Source organism: Rhipicephalus sanguineus, chromosome 1 (genome assembly GCF_013339695.2).
Source record: "Rhipicephalus sanguineus isolate Rsan-2018 chromosome 1, BIME_Rsan_1.4, whole genome shotgun sequence".
Classification (NCBI taxonomy): Eukaryota; Metazoa; Arthropoda; class Arachnida; order Ixodida; family Ixodidae; genus Rhipicephalus; species Rhipicephalus sanguineus.
Window position 1 is genome coordinate 217,838,014 of NC_051176.1, and position 23,653 is coordinate 217,861,666.

General features: G+C 44.4%; 2 protein-coding genes across 2 annotated transcripts; both read right to left on the minus strand.

Annotated features, from left to right (window-relative positions):
• Positions 1–5,402: 5,402 nt before the first annotated feature.
• Positions 5,403–6,904, minus strand: LOC125756159 (uncharacterized). The gene is made up of 2 exons (XM_037642466.2): positions 6,565–6,904; positions 5,403–5,515 (listed from the first exon to the last, which is right to left on the minus strand). Exons 1-2 carry the CDS (start codon positions 6,785–6,787, stop codon positions 5,433–5,435), a joined length of 306 nt encoding a protein of 101 aa, XP_037498394.2. The 5' UTR covers positions 6,788–6,904; the 3' UTR covers positions 5,403–5,432.
• A 2,390-nt stretch (positions 6,905–9,294) lies between these two features.
• Positions 9,295–16,493, minus strand: LOC119372021 (uncharacterized). Its single transcript, XM_049419475.1, has 4 exons — positions 16,152–16,493; positions 15,974–16,080; positions 12,065–12,167; positions 9,295–9,907 (listed from the first exon to the last, which is right to left on the minus strand). The coding sequence occupies exons 1-4, from the start codon at positions 16,342–16,344 to the stop codon at positions 9,741–9,743; spliced, it is 570 nt and encodes a 189-aa protein (XP_049275432.1). The 5' UTR covers positions 16,345–16,493; the 3' UTR covers positions 9,295–9,740.
• Between the last annotated feature and the right edge of the window lie 7,160 nt (positions 16,494–23,653).

Here is a 23,653-nt window from a genome sequence, read left to right on the forward strand (position 1 = left end):
TATGTTTGGGCACACTCGCTGTCTTCGTGACCATAGCGTCTGCACCGACCACACCGGGGTATGCGACAGTCCCGGAGTATATGTCCCGTTCGTCGACATCGTAAGCAAAGCGGTGCTCGTCCTGGCACAACCAAAAGCGTGTTATATGCCGCCCACTCGGAGCTGGTGTGGTAGGTCTTCGACTGTCAAGCCCGCTTTTAATTGCAGGGTGACAGTCCTGGTCGAGGTTCCTTTATCGGCGATACCTTGGACGCGCCAACGTTCCTTTGATATTCTGTCACTCTTCATAGTTTGCGAGGTGCGGTGCGCACATCTTCATCCGGTACATTATGCAGAAGCCAATAAAGCTTTAGCCGGACATCCTGCTTGTTCGGGTCGATAACGAGGCAGCGCCTTCCTTTATCTTTACGTCACCAACGTGCTAGCATCTTTTTCGTGGCTTGCGCCGTACTGAAGTCACGGCCCAGACGTGGTTCATCTGGAAAGCGCCTAAGGCGAGTACCTCAGGCAACCTACCCGACTAACCAAAGTGTCACGGACGTCTCAACACGGATACGGCCTTGCCTTGATATCTCCGTGTAGAAAAACAGTATTCATAACACACGCACCTGTAGGCAACTGCGGCAAAACGACTTCGTAATCCTGTTCATCTTCGGCGACAATCCTGTTTCCGCGACCCATCTGGGCCGCTGTATCCGCCCCTACGGAGCGCATGATGCACACGTCCGTACACAGCAGTGGCCGGAAGTGAATCCAGAGCCATGCTGGTGCTTGAAACTCTATTGCATAAAGAGCCTATACAGGGCTTCATGTCGGAAAGCAACCGGTTTAACATATGTAATATAGCGTGGTAGAAGAGCAAAATAACAACCATGCGTCACAGAACGCGAATTCTGTAACCGGTCGTGACGCAATGCGAATTGCGCGACGAGTGCGTCGTTGAATGCTTCCAACCCATTACCAAGGGGTCAGCCATAATTCTGCATCGTCATCAGGCACAGCATCAACAAAGTGCGCATAATTTCTTTATAGATCTGTAGCGGGTGCCACGGCTCGCCGCAGAAAGACGAAAAATGGCATAGTGGGCTGCTTCCCTACTTCACAAAAATTATGATGAATTATAGTGTAGTGGGTACCTCTAGAACTGTCGCTCTTTTAGCGTTCGCTGTGAATGTGCGGCGCTTTCCGTACAGGCCTGGCTACTTCTTTTCTGCTTTCACCTAAGCCCTACGAGGTGGATCGACGTCCTTGTGCAAATGAATAGTTGTGTACAGACATAACTAGTTAGCGTAACAGACACGTTATGTCTGTTGTCAATACGAACGAACTAGCCCAACTCGCTTCTCTAATGACGAGTTGTGTGCATAGCAGCCTCGCTCATCTCCACGTATGCATGGAACTAATGCTCTTTCGGTTCTGCCTTCTCTCTATCGTTTCGTTCCCAATATCGCGCCTTTCTCCCCTGTCTCTTCTTCTCTCTGTCTACCCTCTCTGCTCATCAGTGGAAATGAGAGCAATGCCACGGCTGTAGTCCCCGGCGTTTTTCAACCGAAAAAAACTTGCATTCTGCGCTGTGTCCCGCGAAGAATTATCTACGTAGAGGTGCCGTGTTAGAGAAAGAAAAATGGAGACGCATCTATGTGCAAACTGTACAGGTCAAATAATATGCCGCTTGAGTGTCACAAATGGAAACTAATCTAACGTTTGCGTGATTTACGTAAGCGAACTCAATTTGGTAAGATATATTTCGAAATATTTTTACTATTTTTTATACCCTGAGGAAAGAAGAACAAAAACGTTTATTTCCTGAAATTATCCTGTTTTTTTTTTCATGACTCTCAAGTTTATACTTTATCACAAATTTAAGATTCTCCCTTCTAGATATGTCAATACCTGAAAAACAGCATTAACATTATGAAGAGAAACAAATATAATTATCATGTGAACGCAAAAAGTAGTATTAGATTAACAAACAGTTGGTCAAATCGCTAGCCAGCTTAGACATTTAATTGAAGTAACACTTCCATAATTTCTTTGCCAGTGCCAAGAATAGTGAGCGCAAATGAACATACTGGTTTGTTTTCACAGAAAATAACCAGCAAAGGCCAAATCATTGCCTTTTTTTTTAAGTTGTGCTGCTCGCAGCATATATAGTTCTCAGTATCATGTTACCCACCCTTGCTTGAGTTCATTTCACTGGTGATGTTGCTGCGCGAAAAAAAAAAAGAAAAAGAAGGAAAGCGCGAGACATACTAGATACACAGAGCGCGTCTGTGTGTCTTACATCTTCCTTTCGTCAGTCTTTGACGCTGCTTTACCACGCCTTCCTCATAGCTGCCTTCGCTGTAGTTTATGTACAACTGCCTAAAAATATATGGCAGGCAGGGCTACTTTAAAACCGTGATTACTGAGCGGCCACTACATTGTTCTCTCTTTGTTGCTTCCTTCCCATGATAAGCAAGACAACGCGCATAATCATATTGATCTGCGGAGCGAGGGCAATCATTGTTTTAGCAGCGCATGTCACGCTTCGCTCGAAAACGAAAAATCATTCGCTGTTTTTCGTGCAGTAAGTACGTTTGATGTCTGCGCTGTGTAGGGCGCCCCGTCATTCACTTGCCTTTATTCGCTACAGCGCTATGGCAGTGCAGTCTAAATCGTCTCCGAAATGTGCGACACGCCAATTTGACTTTCGCGCTCGCCCTGCTGTACTAGCGCTGACGCTAACATGACGGCCATGGTGCTTATTTTTCGGCAATTATTTTCACGTCATTCTTGTCGGCCGAAATGCGAATACGATAACAAAATAAAGCTGTGCCAGCTGACAGAAGTCTTTGTTACTAAGAGGAGGACAGAAAAAACCCGTTTCGTGGTAGCGACTGAACGGATGGCCGTGCGGCTTGCCATGTACTCGAAATAGCAACCGCCACGCCTTTGACTTATGATCGACAGGAGAGATGATAAATTGGAGCGATAAGGAAGGAGAAAACAAGGGCCAGCGGTGGTTTGGCGCCGTATAAAAGACAAACGAACGCTATAGGCGGGACACCGTCGTGGCTGATGCTTATTCTGAAGGCAGAGAAACAGTTCAGACACGTGCAAACCGCGTGATCAGGCGGCTTGGCGGTTTTTTAATTTTTCTTCAAAAGCCCCATGTTCAATAAGAAACTGCAGCACTCCAGGTTTCTATACGACGACGGGTTTCAAAATTATTCACGAACACGCTCATTTGTTTTGGTCACTCACTGGTTCACTCGCTCAGGATATCACATACTCTCCCACTTTGTCTTTTTCGAATGACATGTTCAATAGTTCGCGTGATCACACGCTCATTTATGTATTTTGTAAAATTAAATTAATAAAATGAGCCGTCCTGGGGTAATCCGGATTAATTTGACCACTTCTCTAAAGGGCACCCAACTCCCCTGTGCACGGCTGTTTTTCAGTTTCGCCCCCTTCTAAATGCAGATGCCACAGCATCTGGGATTTAATCCCGGGAACTCGTGTTTGGAAGAACAACGCCATATCCACTAAGTCACAACGGCGGATGTGCGTTTTTGTGAACGAGAATGGTAACCGCGGACAGGTTATTTCAGTGACAAGTGGCTAAATCTTTATTAAATATCACCAAGTAATATAAACGATGGTCCCACGAACTATCCGGATCCCTGTTTAGTTATCTGACACCGCTAATTTGTGTGTGTTGTTTGATAAGCATAAGGTTGAAGGCCTTTACCCCTCTACGCAATGCCCAGCTGTTGCGTATACCCTGTGCAAATCGCGTGAACTGCGGACAGTACCGGGTGTCACTTTTTATGTGTACGTACACGTTCGCTTCTTTACTGATCACTAAGGCATGGTATTTGCATGCGGAGCTCTCGGATGTGCGCTCTGTTGCTTCTTACTCGTTGCGTCAACTCGGAAACAACGTGAAATTTTGTTTTTGGCGTCTTACGCGCCGTACATACCATGCACCTGAACGCATCGTACGTTTTGAGGCTGTGTCGTTCAAACGAAAGGGCAATAAACTTTTGTTGCTTGTTATGGGACTACGTGATGTATGTATTGTGCGTGTGCGGTGTGCGGTGTGCGCTGTCTGCGTGCTTGTGCAGTGTGCGCACTGGAATTACAAACTTTACGTGCACGATCGCGTATACAATACAGTGGTGTCTTCTTTTCGACGTGAAGTTACGTCAACTATAGGTTGGCGTTTGCGCCGAATAGCTACTGCGCTCACTCCATATACACGAGCAAAGAATCGCTAATCGGGCAATAGATCGGGAAATCGGGCTACGAGAAAGGAAAAGAAAGGCCTAACGCCCAGCAGAACGTATCAGTCACTGCTCTTTGAGTTTGAATACGATGAGGCAGGGGCTGAATGTTTTTTATTACGGCACGTATTGGTACTTTGTGTACTGAAAAAACGCTCCACGAAGAATTTTAGCACGCAGCGCTCGGGCCTGCCACGCACGAACAGCCTGGTAAACGTCTGCTTGCAACATTTTACTGCGTGCGAACCGCACAATACGCGCTAAGTTTACGTCGGGACTACAGATCCGAGCAGAAGCGAACCACCGCGGAGAGCACGCCGCGGGGCGTCTGGTTTCGTTTGCCCCATACCGGTTTGTTGCCCCATAAATCTCACGTCACTTCCGCCACACTTCTCGCAATGCATTGGGATACGATAGGGCCTTCTCCCTAGTTTTTTCTTCCTCCATGCTCTCCTTAGTCTTCCTTCCTCCATGGTGCTCTAGGCTCGCTCGAACAGCGAACAGCACGTTCGTACGTCACTTTAAAACTGACGTCAAGTGTATGCCCTTACAAAAATTTTTGTTGAGTGTCTGCTGAATGCTTGTACACAATTCTCAACAGAACTACCAGAAATCCTGATTAAATTGTGATGAGTTCTTGTGATGAGTGCTTGATGAGTTTCTGCATGTATTTGGCCACCGCGTTTCTGATTACTTCTTGGTTACTGCATTTGTGGTGCGTTCTTGATTACTGCGCTTCTGGTGCATTCTTGATTACTGCGCTTCTGGTGCGTTCTTGGTAACTGCGCTTCTGGTGCATTCTTGATTACTGAACCCCCCCCTCTCGTGCATTCTTAATTACTCTATTTCTGCTCAATTATTCTTTGAAGTGTTTCATTAAGTCACAATTCTGCCAATATCATGTTGAATATGTGACAAATTCGTGTCAACTTGCTTCTTTGCAAAATTGTTCCTCAGATCAGACATTTCACCCGAGATCATAACAGCTAGGACCGCAAGACGGTACAGTTAAAGTTAGCTGGTAGCCATGCCATCCACTGCCTCCGCTGTGTACCCACAAATGTATGTAGGACCAGCATTTGCATGGATCGCAGTAAGCAGGATGCAGTGTATTCAACAAATCGTTCTTTAATATTATAAATACTTCGTGTGCGCAGCACATCACCTGAGCTCTCGTGCCAACATCGACGACAAGCTATTCTTCAGCTGCAGTGTTGAAGTGGAAAACTTGCTGCATGTGTAGCCTGCAAAAAATGTGAAAAGGTTGACAGTTTTAAAAAAAGAAACTTCACAGCAGTAAATATTTGACATTGATTATCTAAATGGCAAATACTGTGCAGAATGGACACTGGACCACTTTGACTGTTCAAGCTGAACCAGTAGGCACTGCCCTACATGAATGGTGGCACATACATGCACCGTAAAACCTACAATAGTGTCAATCATGGTTAAAAGCAAAAATACAATTTGTTTTTAACCGTGATTTACAATATTGTAGGTCTTCATGGTTTTCATGGTTTAACCATGAAAAAAATTAATGTGCGTAAAAGCTATCTTTTCATAAAGAGACTTAAAATAATTTATACTTAATTACTGCCAGCATTGCAGGACACCGTTAATAAATGGAATACGTAGCCGCACATCTTAGCGATCATGAGCACGCACTGAACAAAGTGAAAAAAAAGGGAATGTTACAAGAGCCAATGCTTCGACAAATGGACTTGCCTTCCATCAGATCAACTTGTTGAAACACTACCTGTTCCCGATAGCATAATTTCAACAGTTCAGACAATTCGTTAAGTGCAACAAATGATAACGTAACTAGTCATTTTTACTAACTAACTTATTTATTCACTACCATCTTGCAGCAGGTGACTTATCGAGGCTTGCCAGCCTGAAAGAGCCTTTTCCCCCAAACTCAAGAATAGCACCCTTTTTATTCCTAACAAGGGTGAGTTGGGGTTACTGATGATACAATGGCTGAAACAGCTGGTCAAATCTTGCATTTAGTAAGCACTTTCGTGACCCACAAAACTTTCAGCCTGGCATTTGCAATTTCGCCATCCTTTACTGGAGGTGTTATTATAACATGCCATCAGCAAAAATAATTCATACAGTGTATGTTATGCTAACAGAAGTCATGGCAATAGTGATTTGAACTAAGAAACAGATAAAAAATGGTAGAGCGACATTTTGCTTTCAGCCCCGCATACACACAACATCAAGACACAAATATAAAATCTGAAACAAGAATATGAGAAAAAAAATCTACATGGCATCATTAGTAACTCACCGATCACTGCGTTGACCCTGACTGGGTCCAGTGCCTCCTTAACTTCGGCATTCTTATTGGCATTGCTGCCCTTCCCGAAGAGCGATTTGCCACGCATCTCCTCCAGAGTAAAAACACTCCGGAGAAGATGCCTGGCGAACTTTGTAGGCCCACTGCAGTGAGAATGGAGGCGCTCCAGGAGCGTTTTCTCAACCAAAACGCCTCCGCCGATGTTAACCTGCATACCACAAAAGCATCCGTTGAGCAAAAGAGCAGTTCATTTCCACATAGCAAAGAACAACTATGATGTTTCAATTTTAACATCTGGGGTAAACAATTTTCGGCCACTGTTTCTTTTTTTTTTTTTTCAGCTGCTGTTTGAAACCACCACCTCAATATCGAAACCGAAACTGTATTTTTTAAGGTGGCAGTATTAAAGATGCAGTGATGTACTTCTAGGCACCATGATACCCTTTCAGAGTTCTCCACAGAAGCGCTCTTATTTACAGCAATAATCCAATATATTTAAAATTCATGTCAGTACTCCTTTATAGGCATATTACCAAATAGCTCAAGGAGTGATCGCGATCATTTTTTGAGACACAAAAACAGAAAGATGATCATCAATTTCTGTTTTTTGAATGAAAGGGGATAGTTCCAGACGTGTTTCGAGGCCTTTCATCATCATTTACAGCTTGTCGATTGCACAATGAAAAACACGGACAACAGAGAAGACATGACTATTTCCATGTTTTTCGTTGCGCTGTCACACTGAAGTTTTCAATTACCAACTTGGCCAAAATGCTGCTCGGATCATTTACAACCTTTCAGTTTATCCCTTTTGTTACTTTAACTCGAACTTGGTAGGCATCCCCATGATATTCAAATGAACTTCTTTCTACTGAATGTCTCCAATGATGACACTGCTCTGGCGCTGCGGCCGCACTGCAATGGAAGTCGCAAGACCTTTTGCCAGTGTGACTGGTAACCGGTTCCCAAATGAAGAGTACTGAAGCCTCTGCACTGATATGACATTAAGTAAAAACAGCCACTGCAGCGCTATTACCGCAATGACAAGTCTGGATTGCAGCGTGCGCCACAGATCCGGTAGCCCGCACAATGAGTCCTTTAAATCAAGTAGTGCTCTTTCTTTTCTAAGAGCTGGAGCACACTCCTCTGCGCAGATTTACCTCATTTTGGAGCGATGTAGCAGAGTTCGTGTTTCAGCACAATCTGGCAAAAATTGCGCAGCGGTAAGCATCAATGCATTGAATGCAAAACTTTTTAAATTGCATACCTCAAGTACGGTGCCAGTATATCACTCTTAATATCGCAGATTTAGCAGCATTTTATCACACTCTGGGTAGACAGAGCTCTCAAAAATGCATAGGCTGAGTCTTTCAAATAGTCGCAGCAAATATTTAGATCAACAATTAACAAAACAGAACCAACCCTACTCTATCAAAGTACATGTCGCACGAGCTCCATCTTTTATTTTCACTTTAAGTGCTCTAGTGGTCTAGCAGTTATGGAACCTGGCTGCTGACCTGCAGGTCGCAAGATGCAATTCCGGCTGCAGTGGCAGCATTTCGATGGTGGCAAAATGCTAGAGGCCCGTGTGCTTAGACTTAGGTGCATATTAAAGAACCCCAGGTAAATGGAATTCGTGGAGCCCTCCACTACGGCGTCCCTCATAATCATATGGTGGTTCTGGGACCCAACATTTATTTATTGTTTTGTTTTCCCCTCCCATGCTTACCAGCCCTTTGCTTGATTAGGGCCAGCCTATTTCATTTTCTAGTTGTAGTTGGATGTGTAATTTACTATCATTCCATTTTCTGAACAAGTGCTCTTTAAAAACCTATACAGATATCCAGCTACTTCACAAAGGAAAGAAAAAAAAATCATGGGAATTCCTTTTAAATTGCAGACACCATGATCGTGTATTGACAATAGCACACGCATGCACACAAACACCAAAAAAGGAAAGCTCTTTTCCGAATGTCTTATTTCGTCTAGCATCATTAAAGGGGTCATGAAACGTTTTGCGAAAATTTTCAACTACATGTGTATCCTGAATCCTGGCCATCCTTTCAATAATAAACATTGACTTGTTTCATCATACAAGTTCATTTAATGGTTATAAAACCACAATTTCTGTTTCCAAGCTCTCACATCATCCTAAGTCAGCCAATGAGAATTCTCCGTCATCGACAAAACATGACGATGACTACGCCTGCTCAGCCATGGTTGACCGAGGTTTGCCGCATCATACCGCTTCCATTGCCGCGCTGCCGGCGCCCATGCGATCCTAACGTAGCAGTTAGTAGATCCACTCCGGGTGTTTGAAGCCTGTGAACGCGAACATCGTTTCTACTGCAATAAATTGTGCGACACTGTCTGACGATGCACACGGTTGGCACATCGAGGACTGAGCCAACCAACCAGTAAGAAAAAACTACACCGCTGCACCGAGAGAGCAAAGGCAACACGGAAAGCAAGATGGGCAAGATTAAACATGTAACGGAGCCGGGCAGGGCGGAGGCCCGGATGTACTTGAAAGCAGAACCAAGGAGATCACTTGCTGTAGTTGCACAATATGCAACTCGGGGCGCAAACCAGTGGTGTTATTTCTTTCTTTTCTAAGTTTCCATAAATCTATCATTTTAGAGCAAAATAAAGCTAACGCTGTGTTTACAACTTGTATTAGGATGATGTCACACGTCAGTGCTTATGGCCCAAGACAACTGTGAGTTCAAACAGGCGTCATTAATTATAGACTGAATATTGCACCGAAATATTTCGGAATCGGCAAAATATTTCGGAATCGGCATGTCTAATCTGTATTGGAGCAGAAGAAATTACAACCGGGCAGCTTCATTTTCTTTTCACAACCCCTTTAACAATAGAAAACATGCACAAGTTAACCCAACAGCAAGTGCTGCTGAAGTACCATGATCAGCAATGCTGCTATGTTCAGATGAAAAAAAAATACTGGGCAAAATAAATATCATTACAGGGTTTTATGTGGAAAAACCACAAAAACCGTGCACTGATCAAGATAGACTGGGGCAGCAACTCCTATTTCATTGGTAGCGCAACACACACAGCATGTGAACATGCTAAGCTTAGGCCTCAGTAACAGCCCGTTGGGTACAGTTTCAATAGCCAGAGGTAACGTTTATGGCATCTTGAGATCAATTGTGCTGCACAAGATAGCTTGCCACAGAAGCAACAAAAAGAAAAAACAACAAAAAATTTTCAAAATTAGGAATACTCGCCCTTTCGGCTTCAACAGCAGGAGATGGGTCTTTCTCCGTCTTCCTCAAGATTTTCCTCAACTTTTTTACCATGTCATAGGAGTCTAAGGGAGCACATGAATGCAATCACATTAATCAAAATGCGTGCACAAGTGGTAATTAAAGTAAGGTTTGGTCTGCAGTAAATGAAATTGTGGAAGTAATCTTGAATGTTACCGAAGAATAGCAATGAAAATTCAGAATGCGTCACCTTTAGAGCACTTTGAACAGCACTTTGTTGCTCTGCTACAAGGATAACGATGTGGTTTGCAACAGTGACCTAAATAATGAACTTTTTGTTCTCCAGTTCTAATTCATGAAATTGACAAACACACTGAGATGGACAGTAACATGTCCTAGTGAGAATGTGCAAGAAAAAAAAAAGACGTTTGTGACATTTGTTAGGGTAATTACAGTAAGTGATGAACGATGAACTAAGGTGCTGCTGTCAGTATAAACAACAAGCCTATTGGTGCCATACCTTTGTGTCTTAGTTAGTGGAACGTCCCTTCATGCCTGCCTTACACAGCAGCTTTGAACAAAGGGTGTGGTGTTCTTGTGAACAAGAATGATATTAAGGTAACAAAATGATTAGAATGTAGAGGTGACATGCCTTATCAACTGCAGAGTCCAGCAACAAAACACAAGTCATGTTAAAGCATCTTTGTTCCTTTCATATGAACATTAGTTAGAATGTCATGAGTGCACACGCAAGAGTAGGAGTTCTTTATCCAAATAGCAGCACATACCACAGTCCACAGTTGTTACCAAGGGAATATACCTACTAGTACAGTTGAACCCCTTTATAAGAGGCACGCATGGGGGAGAAATTCTTGCCTGTTATATGAGGTGTCTCTTATAAGCAGGGTACTAAGTGATGCATTTTCCTATCAACCCTTACTTTCATGTAGCACACTGGTGTCTCTTATACCCCACGTGTCTCTTATATCAGTGTCTCTTATAAAGGGGTTCAACTGTAATCACTGTACAACTTGATGCTCCTTAAATGGCGACCTTTTCACACCATAATGTAAAAACAGTGCGTACAAAATGTTGCTGTACAGAGCAAAGCGAAGTTTGATGTACCAATTGTAATGTCTAAGGTAAATAAATTTTAGTTTTGATCTTTTTATTATGAGTTTCAGCATGACACAGCATGCCAGTTGCATTATAACTACCACTCAGTTTGCAAAGCCAAAGAAGTTCTTCATATGTCTGGTGTTTCTATACCTAGTCACCTCTATCCGACATGTAAGGTTGAGTCAGTTTATATATGTACCTGATTAAAACAGTTTCACTTAGAGGGAGAAACTAGTTCACCCACAAAAATATGCATAAGTTAAACGGCACAAAGTTTAATGTACAGTGTTTTTTCCAGCCTGTACTCATCACATGGCCATAGTAGGTGCTGAGAGTTTAAAATGGATAACCCCCCCCCCCCCCCCCCAGTAGAGAACAGTGAAAATCCAACGGCAGGAAAGGTGGTGCACAAATATGTTTCACAACGAGTGAAATCTTCGAAGGGTTCCACATAACAAACCTAAGAGACATGTCAGTGACACATCGTCGTGCTTCTCCAATAAATAGTGAACATTCCTTAGAGCCACAATATGCAAACAAACAATTACCAATAGTGCACTGGGGTTGAGGATTCGGCTAGTTGGTTCATGGTTGCAAAGAAGGGAAAAACGCAGCTAAATTTTTAACAGGACACAACGAAGTCCTAATGGCCTTCCTTGTGTCCTGTCGCATATAGGCAAATAAAAATCAGTTCAACACTTTGGTCCCCCCCCCATCTAAACTTCTTTAAGTCCTGTGAAAAATTCAGCGGTGTTTTCCCTTCTTAGCAACGGCTGTTTGCACATGTACCAGGTGGGTGCCAGAAGGTATGCATTGGTGTTTGATGTGTTCAACGTTTCTAATTGTAAATGCGAGTTTGTCCCATTGTTGTCTTCTCGATGTTCATGTTTTCCGCAGGTGTTTACACATTTTACAATGTACCAACTGGTTCAGCTTACCACCTTACTAGATGCAAGGTTAGGCACCTCTTGCATTTCCTCATGCAGTTCCATGAAGGAAAAGTTTATAAACAGTTTTGGCAACACTGTGCACTGCCTAAATACAGATGGCCAAGCTAGTTTACAAATTGCACCAGTTGCACCATCCAATAGCCATTCATGCTTGATCAACAAAAGAAGAAAAAAGGGCTGAAGGCTGCTTACCAAGCATGTTTTCAGCAACTGTTAGCCGCTTGCGTAGCTCCCTGACCTCGTCTTCAAGCTCTTTGACCTGCTGTGAGGCACTGCAGGCACACTGAGCACCAGCCTGAGTAGGGAACTTTCTTTGAGTACATGGCTTCCTCTACTGCCACAGCATCCACATGAAAAATTGACTAGCACACAATAAGCTGCTCCTCTACTACTTGCTCCTCTAGCTGAAACCTACATGTGCAATTGTGAAAGCCTTGCATGCACAATTACAACCACAGTGTAAACCTGCGACTAACAGCAGTAAAATATGTTGCATATACAGACATTCAGCATGCACGACAGCCAGAACAGCAGTGCTATAGGGACGAATGGGTATGACTGCTGGGAAACACGGAAGTGAATACGAATGTTTGAAGAGCGTATAACAAAGCAAAATGAACTCTCATCTCGCAAAGTTATCAGCTTTCAAAGCCACAATACCTTACAACTCATACAAAACTTACAGTCGCGATCATAAGCATAGAGGCCACGCGAACGTGTGGCAGTGTGGCGCACCGTCTGACGGCTCGTCACCTGCTGTTGAGAGTATCACAGTGCGCACGCACGGCCATTCTTTACCGCTGGCCTGCTTACTGCACTCCTTCGCGTGGGCTGATTATCGGAATGAGCGATTACTGCCACCAGTAATGCTGACGGCACAGCAGCCACGGTCCAAATCGGCCCTTTCCCAATAAATGGAAATATCTCCTAGCAACGGGGCTCGAGATGTCTGCCGAGCATGCAACATTTTATCGTTCATGTTAAAGGGAGTGATTTATATATGTGGCTGTACGTGCTCTGCAAGATGTGCTTGTTGCTCTCCGAGGTCTGTTTAACAGATTCCAGATGTGGCGTTGCAGTAGGCCATGGACAAATAAATCTACTATTCGCTCTTTCCTTGACCAGCACTCGTAGCGGCATGCTTGCGGAAGATTAATCGGCAATACACAAAATGCACTGCATACCTTTCGCTGTGTGAGTTCAAAGATAGTGTTTGTGCGCTAACAGAAAGACGTCATGGTGCAGTTAAAATACATGAACATGATCAAGTGAACGGCTAGCACTTTTTCTTTCCATAGTGGAGTTATGCCAGCGATAGCGATCTGAAACGTTTCAATTTTATGTAGTTCGGAACCAGCTCAGAGATCGGACCAAGAAGTTTGAGGATGGTGCGCCGCTGTTTCATCATGCAAGACTACCGGTGGCAAAATCCACAAATGCCCACATTCAGCCCACGTGCCAGCATGCAGCAAGCGAGCAAGCAGGAAAGCGAGATAGAAAGGTTGCGCATGCGCACTGTGAGACTCTCGACATCAGGCAACGAGCCGTTAGACGGCGCACGCATGCACACTGCCACATGATCTCGTGCTCTCCAAACTTATGATCGTGACTGTACATAAACTATATTATGGAATAGTACTGAAAGACGAGCTAGCCGGTACGCATACATCGTAATAACATTTTTTTAGCGCAAATTGACACACGGACGAAGAGAGGGGGGACGACACCAGCGCTAACTATCAACTGAAGGCTTTATTCAACAAGGAAAACACATATATATACCTCCCCCGTCACCCACTGCCCATGCACACCGTCGTAGGTGCAATGTCCAGAGCTATCGCACCGTATCTGCTGGTACCCCTTTCTCTCAGAAGCAACACTTCTTTTTCGGAAATAGTTAATGACGGGTGGCTGATACAAGATGACTCCCTGATGTGGATGTGATATGCCTCTGCGAGCTCACGCGTGGTGCGATCACTGTGCTTAAACAGACTGGTTGTATCCGAGAAGCATGCTTCACACCCACACTGCGCACAGTGTATCGCAAAATGCGTCAGCGGCCTTCCTTTCATAGACGAGTGGTGCTGCCTTAGGCGTATGTTTAGGCAGCGACCAGTCTGCCCCACATACTCTCGTCCACAGGTTCAAGGAATACAGTAGACTAGGTTAGATGAACATGCAACGAAACTAACCTTGTGTTTAACGTTGCATGTTCCGTGTGCTTCGTCCTCCTACAGAATCCAGCTTATTTCCAACCATGGAACACAGCTTGGCCAGTTTATTTTTGGCTGTAAAAACAACATTCAGCCCATACCTATGGGCGGTCTTTTTAATTCGGTGTGACAGCGCATGAACGTACGGTATCACCGCTACTCGGCCTCGTTCCCGCTGCTGCTGGCGGTGTTGGCTGCCTTTTATATGCTTAACTAGGCGCCTGAAAATTACCTGCAAAACAGACTCGAGGTCGCTGGCGTGTTTTAGCCTTAGTACCTGCTCCCTAAAGCTCTCCTGTGCCTAAAGCTCTCCTCCGCCATCACCAGGTCGTGTCATCATTTGGCACAGGAGAGCTTTAGGGAGCAGGTACTAAGGCTAAAACATGCCGGCTACCTCGAGTCTGTTTTGCAGGTAATTTGCAGGCGCCTAGTTAAGCATATAAAAGGCAGCCAACACCGCCAGCAGCAGCGGGAACGAGGCCGAGTAGCGGTGATACCGTACGTTCACGCGCTGTCACACCGAATTAAAAAGACCGCCCATAGGTATGGGCTGAATGTTGTTTTTACAGCCAAAAATAAACTGGCCAAGCTGTGTTCCATGGTTGGAAATAAGCTGGATTCTGTAGGAGGACGAAGCACACGGAACATGCAACGTTAAACACAAGGTTAGTTTCGTTGCATGTTCATCTAACCTAGTCTACTGTATTCCTTTAACCTGTGGACGAGAGTATGTGGGGCAGACTGGTCGCTGCCTAAACATACGCCTAAGGCAGCACCACTCGTCTATGAAAGGAAGGCCGCTGACGCATTTTGCGATACACTGTGCGCAGTGTGGGTGTGAAGAACGCTTCTCGGATACAACCAGTCTGTTTAAGCACAGTGATCGCACCACGCGTGAGCTCGCAGAGGCATATCACATCCACATCAGGTAGTCATCTTGTATCAGCCACCCGTCATTAACTATTTCCGAAAAAGAAGTGTTGCTTCTGAGAGAGGGGTACCAGCAGATACGGTGCGATAGCTCTGGACATTGCACCTACGACGGTGCGCATGGGCAGTGGGTGACGGGGGAAGTATATATATGTGTTTCCCTTGTTGAATAAAGCCTTCAGTTGATAGTTAGCGCTGGTGTCGTCCCCCTTCTCTTCGTCCGTGTGTCAATTTGCGCTAAAAAAAAAGTTATTACGATATATTATAGAACATTGGCAGATCACAGTTATTTTATATGTAGCCTTTTCAGTCTCGATTTACAATGACCTGTTTGTAAGGATTTGAAACAAGGATATTTTAATAAAAATGTGATGCAGAAACTAGAGCAGAAAATATTGGCTCATACAACAAACATTTAGGCCAATTTAGTACGCTCACCATAATTGCAAAAAGATTTTTTTCAAGGCCCTTTGTGACTTAACGAGCCCCTCGCCCTGGTAAGTCACTAAAGTACAGTTGTAAACTAAATACTGCTGTCCAATAAACACCGTAACAATTGCATCAACCGGGGAAATTTACTTTGGAAAGAAATGCGCAATGTTTTTAGTGACGTGCACCAACACATTTACATTCCCTCAAACCTATATAGTGGAGTCTTTCTAGCAACTGCATTTTTCTGTACTGTTTGGCACAATGAGTGTACCATGGTATCGGCAAATGTTTCCTTGAAAGCGGCGAGATGCGGGTGCAGTGCATTCGGCACTAAACTCGATCAAAAGGCAAACAAGAAGCCGCAGATAGTGATGTGAGCCATTTCAACTAGCGCTGTGTACGCCTGTCTGCGGACATGACTGACAGACGGCGCAGTTCGCGCTGTATGTCGGGCACACACAACTCAACTCGATGCGCTGGTCGTGCTTGGCCCGCACGGCAATTAAAGTGTTAACACAGAACTCACCTCGTCCGGCGCATTCTCCTCTGAAGGCACCTCCTTGGCACTGTCCAAAGCCGTGCTCGCCAACCGCACCAGTTTTGTTCGCCGGCGCTCCATTGTCCTTTCTAACCCTACATTAAACAGTCTTCAGGCAACAGAAAATACTTTACAGCGAGAACTCATGAATAGTGGCGTTACTTACCGAAGTCCAGCAACTCGGCGTCTGCCGCCGGCTCGCCCTCCTTCCAATTTACGGCTACCACGGTGCCGCGCAAATTTACAATGGCATTTGCGTCCATCAGCAGTTGCAGGCTTACACTGGTGTCCACAATCGCTCGGACGTTGTACACATCCCACTGTGACGACGACACCCATTTAACTAATATATGGCTCATGTTGTGCTATCTCTAACTGAGGCTCACACCGAACGACCGAACTCGAAGCAATGCACAAGCGGTACCAGCAGAGACCATAACACGGCACAAGCACTCGTTCCAACGTGCGCCACACGTGCTCCTCCAAACAACAACTCCTACGTCATCGGAACGGTTTGAGAGGCAGTTTCAAATCGTGGTGTCGCGCATACATTTTGCAAACGTATTTGTAATAAAATAATCATAAACATATTATTTGGTTATTTTTAACTTAGTATGGTAAATAGTAATTATATAAAAATATATAATACCGCACTCGTCTTTTATAATGGAAGTTACGGACTCACACTGCGCCAAGTCTAGCCAATCCATAGCTCTATGTTCAAAACGAGTGCACAACGTTGCGAGGAGACGATCGTATTGATAACTCTTCGGTCTTTAAGGTTTTCTGGTCTTCCATGGAACGGAAGCGAAAATACAACCTATATATTTTGGACCCAACGCACGAGATTCCTGTGCGTTCCAAGCACCGTTCGAGGAAGACAGCTTCATTGAACGCTTCGCCGCTACCCACACTACGAAATGGCAGTGCTCCATCGCCTGATTTAGTCAGTGTAGTTGCAAGCGATCAAACGCCCTGTGACCGCAGCCATCCTCCTGTGAACGATGACTCCGACTGTTCTGGCATGTCCGTGGAAAGTGCGCGTATCAAGTCACCCGACCCAACTGATGTCGACTCGCCGAACACGGATACAAGCAGCGAAAGTTCGGACGCGGAAACGAGTGGAGATGAAGCGCACGCATGTGAGCCATCGGACGGAAACGCCGATATGGTGAGGCTTATACCAGTGTCACACGGTCACTTTCGATCGTAATCGGGCCGGATCTGCAGATGAAATTTCTTGGTCCTGATCGGCTCGTTTGCGCAAGCTACCGAAGGAAAACTATCACAGTTGGCAAACTTTTTCCCGATCGCGCCTAATCACGATCAGGAGTGCACCGTGTGACAGCGGTGTTTATTAGCATGTTTCTTCATTGTCGCCGTAGCTGCCAGTAGTCACTGAGCCGACTGGTAATGCGATTGTTATCTGCAGTGTAAGTGATGCCCGGCGGCGTTTGAATCATGCATGCGAACGCCGCCGAACGACCTGCACGCTCGTAAAGACTTAAAGAGCAAGTAAGCCGAAAAGCACGCATATATCTATCTCTCGCTCCTCAGAGCGCTATCTCATACTTAGACAACCAGCGGTGGCTACGGTCTTTTGCTAATTTTGGCATAATTTTATTTTCACTTCTGTACAGTGCGAAATAAATTTTCCCAAACAAGCCCTTGCATGTGCCTGCTGTAGTAGCACGCATAATCAGCTGTGCAAATGCTTAGAAAATTAAAACTGACATAGCTGCCCAACGCATCCTGTTAACAATGGATGGATGGATAATAACCCTTTAGCTCAGGCAGGAGGAACTCGGATAAATGCAGCGCGACTTGGACGAAGACAGGAGACACATAAAACACAGACGAGCGCCGACTTGTCGGCGCTCGTCTGTGTTTTATGTGTCTCCTGTCTTCGTCCAAGTCGCGCTGCATTTATCCGAGTATGTACCAACTCGCCCAAGTCAAAGTTTTATTGGATCAGGCAGGAGCTCACGCCACTTCACCGTGGCTGGTAACATCTACTGTACTTAGTCGTAACGGAGGGTTAAATTTTACTCTGGTCTTGACTTTAGCCACCAATCAGATAGTCTCTGTTTGGTTGCTTTCACGCACTTAGTCTACTTTCCCTCCACTATCCCTAAACCCCAAAGCTGAAGCAAAACTGCAATTCGGCCTAGTTGGAACAAATTCATCTTCACTTATTCGTGCAAAACACACAGGGACGAGAAGAGACTTGTCATAGTTGTAATTAAGCTTACAAGACATGCATGCTTGTTATGGACTACCATATAAACGTGTGTGCATGCCTGTGGTATAAACATTTTTGTTTCTTTGCATCTAACAGGACGAGGAGCTGTATCCAGGTTCGAAGATCACCAGGGCAGAGAGCATTTTGCTGATTATGGGCCACAGCCTCCGTCATGATGCGTCGAAAGAAGCCACAGAGAGCTTACTTCACTTATTGCGTGCTCATCTGCCGGAAAAAACAGAGCTGCCTTGTTCAAAGTACAAATTTTTTAGACATTTCAGCTCTCCTGAGAGTGCAAAGAACAGACATTTATACTGTAGCAATTGTTACAGCTACATAGGGGCTGTTGAAACTGCATCTACTGTTTTTTGCGAGCACTGCAATGTGCAGCATGACATCAGTGCACTGCTAAAAAGTTCATCATATTTTTTTTCTTTTAACATCGAATCACAAATCTGTGATATTTTGAAAACAGCTAAGGTTATGCCTGCTCAGTTGTCCCCCTCTTTCGATGTCACAGACATCACAACAGGCATTGGCTACCGAAGTATTCCCATAGGTCCTAATGATGTTTCCCTGACATTTAACACTGATGGTGTTCCACTTTTTGAAAGCAGCAAGTTTGGCTTCTGGCCTCTCCTTGCTCAAATTAATGAGCTGACGTATAAAGACAGGGTCCAGAGGCTCGTCCTTGCTGGCCTATGGTTTGGGCCCAAAAAGCCTGTAATGAACACATTCCTCCTGCCTTTTGTGAAGTCACTGAATGTGCTTTCTTCTACCGGCATGACATGGGAAGATTCATATGGGCAGAAAAAAAAAATGAAGGTTTTCCCTGGCCCATGCACGGTGGACAGTGTTGCAAGATGTGAAGTCATGGGCATGACCCAGTTTAACGGGAAGTACGGTTGCGCATGGTGCGAGCATCCTGGAGAGGTCATTGCAAAGGGTAATGGGCATTGCCGTGTGTACCCGGTCTCCACTTCTGCTATAAAACTCCGTACTAGTGAGTCGTTTCAGCATCATGCCCAAAAAGCCAGAAGAAAGCAAGAGCAAGTGAGCCGTGGCATAAAGGCTACAAGTGTCCTCACGCTGCTGAACCACTTCGACTTTCCTACTGGCTTTGTAGTCGACTACATGCACGCTGTGTGTGCAGGTTTTGTAAAAGCTACGACATTGCTGTGGCTAAACTCGAAGAGGTGTCGTAGTTTTAAGCTTCGCCTTCACTTGAGTGAATTGAATGAGAAGCTGCTCAGTCTGCAACCAATCTGGGAAATATCAAGGCTTCCAAGATCTCTCAATGACCTGAAACACTGGAAATGTGCTGACTGGCGGAATTGGTTGTTGTTTTATTCGCCAATTGTGTTGTCTGGCTATGTTCCAGAAAAGAATTACCGCCACTGGGTCTCATTCGTTGACATGATGCACTACTTGTTGAGCGATTGCGTAGCCCTTGACAGGCTCAACATTATAAAAAATGAAATGGTAAAGTTCATCAAGGAGTACCAGGAGTTATATGGCATAACAAACATGACATACAATGCGCACCTGCTATTTCACCTTGTTGACACAGTGAAGCAGTGGGGTCCACTGTGGGCACATTCAATGTTCGGATTTGAATCTATGAATGGAAAGCTTGTGAAAATGGTCAAAGGGACCAGGTACCCCGAAAAACAGATTATTGACAAGTTCTTCCTCATGCAAGCCTTGCCTACACTTTGGAGTAATGTTGCAAGAGAAGATGCACACACTCAGAACTTGTTCAAGGCACAAATGAAGGGCTATGAATTAAGAAAACGATCTGTGCAGAATGGGACCACTACATTCTATGGGAAAGCAGTGCGAAGTGCGGATGGCACTCATTTTCGAAAGATGAGCATCGGAAACGTTGCATTTTGCACTGCGGATCTGGACAGATCGCGAAGGGTAAATTCATTCGTCATGGTCAATGGGTTGTTTGGCCGCCTTAGGGACATTAGTGTGTTCTGCTCACAGGGGCATGAACAGTGTGCATGCCTAAAGGAGACGGTGCTTTCTGTTCAGGTGTGCATTGTGAAGCACAACATGCTTGAAGCGTTCTGCAAGGATGAACCCTACCACTTTGTTAAAGTTGAATGTTCTGCTGAAATCAAGCGTGTGCCACTTGTTTCAGTGGAAAAATGTCTTGCGCTGGCTTCCGATGGGGATTTGTTCATTTGCAGAGTGAATGAAAAGTTCCTTGCTGAGGCCACGTAGAGGCTGTGTGACATGGAGTGTAAAAATCGGAAGTACGAGAACCACAAGGGTTCCTTTACCACCTGGCAAGAATTTAGCCGACAACTCTGTGATGCGTACTGCAAAGCTGAAAAGGCCGTACAATATTTGCAGATTGCACCTAAATAAAATTGATTGGCAAATACATGTTGTTTGTTGTGGGCATAAACCTCTCGTGCCAGCCTGAGAGCATCTCACACAGCAAGCCAATGTCTGGTAGAAGCAAACTCCGGGGAGAGGGGATGTCACGGGAGGCCAGCAGGGACAGGCAAAGCGCAGTGACGTGTGCTAGCGTGCGCATGTGACCTGCCTGAGGGTAAGCGAGCGCTTCACTTGGACATGTCCGAACACACGGTTCCGCTCTGACAAGCTGGCGTGCAGCTTCCACCAGACAAAAGGCCTAGCGGTGAAGCCACAGCAGCCATATTGCCAATTAACGGCGGGCCACAGCACTTGGGGCCCCGCGGTTCTGCCACACGTGCTAGCTGGGTAAAGAGGCGCCAGGGTGGAGGTTGCTCTCGATTCCCACATTGTAAAATGTGAAGATTGCTTCACCCTTTAACAAAACTTTGTTTTTCGTTACTAGTGTTTGTTCTCTCCTCACATAGTTGTGCTTCAGTCGCAGTACCCATACTCCCCTTGTTGATGCCACTGGCATGGGGTTCTGAAGTGCTTTTCGCCTGAAGCTTTGTGACCTATTTGAATCGAGCATCGAGGTGGTCGACTCAAGTATCGTGTATTACACAGCTAAGAAGCTTAGTTCAAAATGTGCTTAGAAATTTATTTGTTTTGGTATTTATGTAGTACTTCAAAAAAGTATCACAAGCACGTCACTTTTGTGTTACATATGGCTGTTTAATATTATGTGAACATGAAGCCTCTTATGTTTTTATTGTTTGCCATAATTCATTGATAAGCAGTCTACAGCTGAAGTCACTGCTCTAAAGTAATTTTGTGTTTCACACAAACATGCAAAGTGCTCTGCATCTGTATAGTTTTGACTTTGTTTTACTCTCTTGGATGTGGTTTATTATGGCTGTGGGGATTATCTGTTCCTTAAGTATAGTAAAATTGTGGGTATTGTATGTCGAAATTGCTTAAGATATCAATCACACATGTGCTTTTCTGCATAAACTTGTTGAAAAGAAATGTTTTTTCTATTCTGTTTCTTTTAGGTTTGTTGAGAACTCAACATGCGAGATTCTATAATTGGTCATTGTTAAGAAAATGTGAACTTCAGTAGAATTTACAGCAAAATCAATTACATTTACTTTTCAAGGGCAACTCGCAGCAAATTTTTCTCCCTTGTCAGGGTGACAGTTGTTAGCTGTTTGCTTTGCACGGTGCACCTTTAACAAATAGTATGCCAATTGGTTAAAAACTGTTGAGGTATGTGAAGCCTTAAACACTTAGTCAAAACCATCCATCCCGAGAAGCACCTTGTTCTTATGTCCACACTTGCTTCCTCTTAATCTAGCTAATGTCTCTTACTCTCTTCGCTCCTGCCCTCATATTGGTCCAACTGCTGCTTCGTCATTTCTCTGTATGTATATTACAATTAATAAGGTTAATTTACACCACATGACATAATTGTATATATATGTATGCATATATATGCGCTCTGCATCCATGGCATGGAGTAAAAGAAATGCAAATTTCAATATGAATCAATATCGATCTCGATTTGTTTCCCTACATATCTCAGCAAAGGAATCTTATTTGACAATTCATTATCAGGAAAAGTAAGGAAGACTCATCTTCGCACTGTTCGGCATGCATGTTTGGGGTGCGATGTTCTAACACTCAACAAAAAATTAATTTGTGGTCTGCATGCCAAGAAAAAAACAAAACGTGGCAATAGCACCTGAATTGAATATCTGAATTTCATCACTCTAATTATGAAAAATTCTTGTAATTTATATTTGTATATATTAGTGTGAGTTTACATCTGCACTGTGTTTATACACATCAGTGAATGCTTTAGGAAGCTTTAACATGTATCGTTATCTAGTGACCTTCCAAAACAGGAGCCGAAATGATGAAAAGATTGAAAAAGAATTGATATCTCGTGAACACAATGACTAATCATGGAATGTGATATACCAAAGAATGTCCAAGTTGAAGACGGACATGACTAAAGCTAGGTTAACATAGTCACGCTCGTAGCATGACAATGCAAGTGAGTGGATAGTCAAAAAATAAGAAAGTGATCAGAATTGCATATTAGTGTCAGTGACACAAGCAGGGTTACAATAGCGATGATGAGAGCTATGATGATGAACCTAGCATGATTAAGGCATGACGTGATTCAGCAGAGCATGAAAATGACGCCTGGTAAAAAGGGAAGTTTAAACAACTGCGAAGCTGGTTGTGATGTTTGTATAGAAAGGTACAGGTCAAATAATGGGATAAGAGTTATAGCCATGTTTACTAGATGACCGTGACTCAGCAAAAATGGTTGCAACTTCAAAAGTGGAGCAATGGGTTTGGACATTGATACTAAGTCAAAAGATGCTGAAGAAGTATGACAGAATCACAGTCGTGATTAGTAGCGTAGCCAGAAATTTTTTAGGGCGGCCGGGGATTGACGATAATTTGTGTATGTTTGTGCTTGCGTTTGTATGTGTGCGTGCATATATTCTCATGCAAAATTGAAAATTTGAGGGGTGGTTGACTCCCCCATACCCCCTGGCTGTGCCCCCAGTCATGATTATGACACAGGAAAACGTAGTTAGCACTCGGAACGAGGTGAAATGCGTTCCAGAGGTGTGCACAGAGAGTTGTCCTTCGAGGGGGGGGGGTGTAGGATATAAGTATTGCTATACAGTGCCCCCCCCCCCCCCGCTCAACCTCCTTTCACTGCCACTGAGGCCATTTCTGTCAAAACGCCGTGCTGTGTAAAAATATGCAGTAAAATTTGGCGCCCCATCAATGTCTGAACTATAGGGGCGTATCCAAGGGTTGGCGCAGCGGGCCCGTGCCCCCCCCCCCCGCCGTACTTTTTTTCTATGTGATACAGAGCACAAAATGACACTCGACCACACCTTCCTGTCCGGATCCCGTGTTGGATCAAAGAGGCATGATAAACCACATAGTTCAAATCATGAGAGCTAAAAATTACTCAAAACGTTGGGCGAAATTATATATCTCCTCGAAGTGATGTACTCAAACCCCAA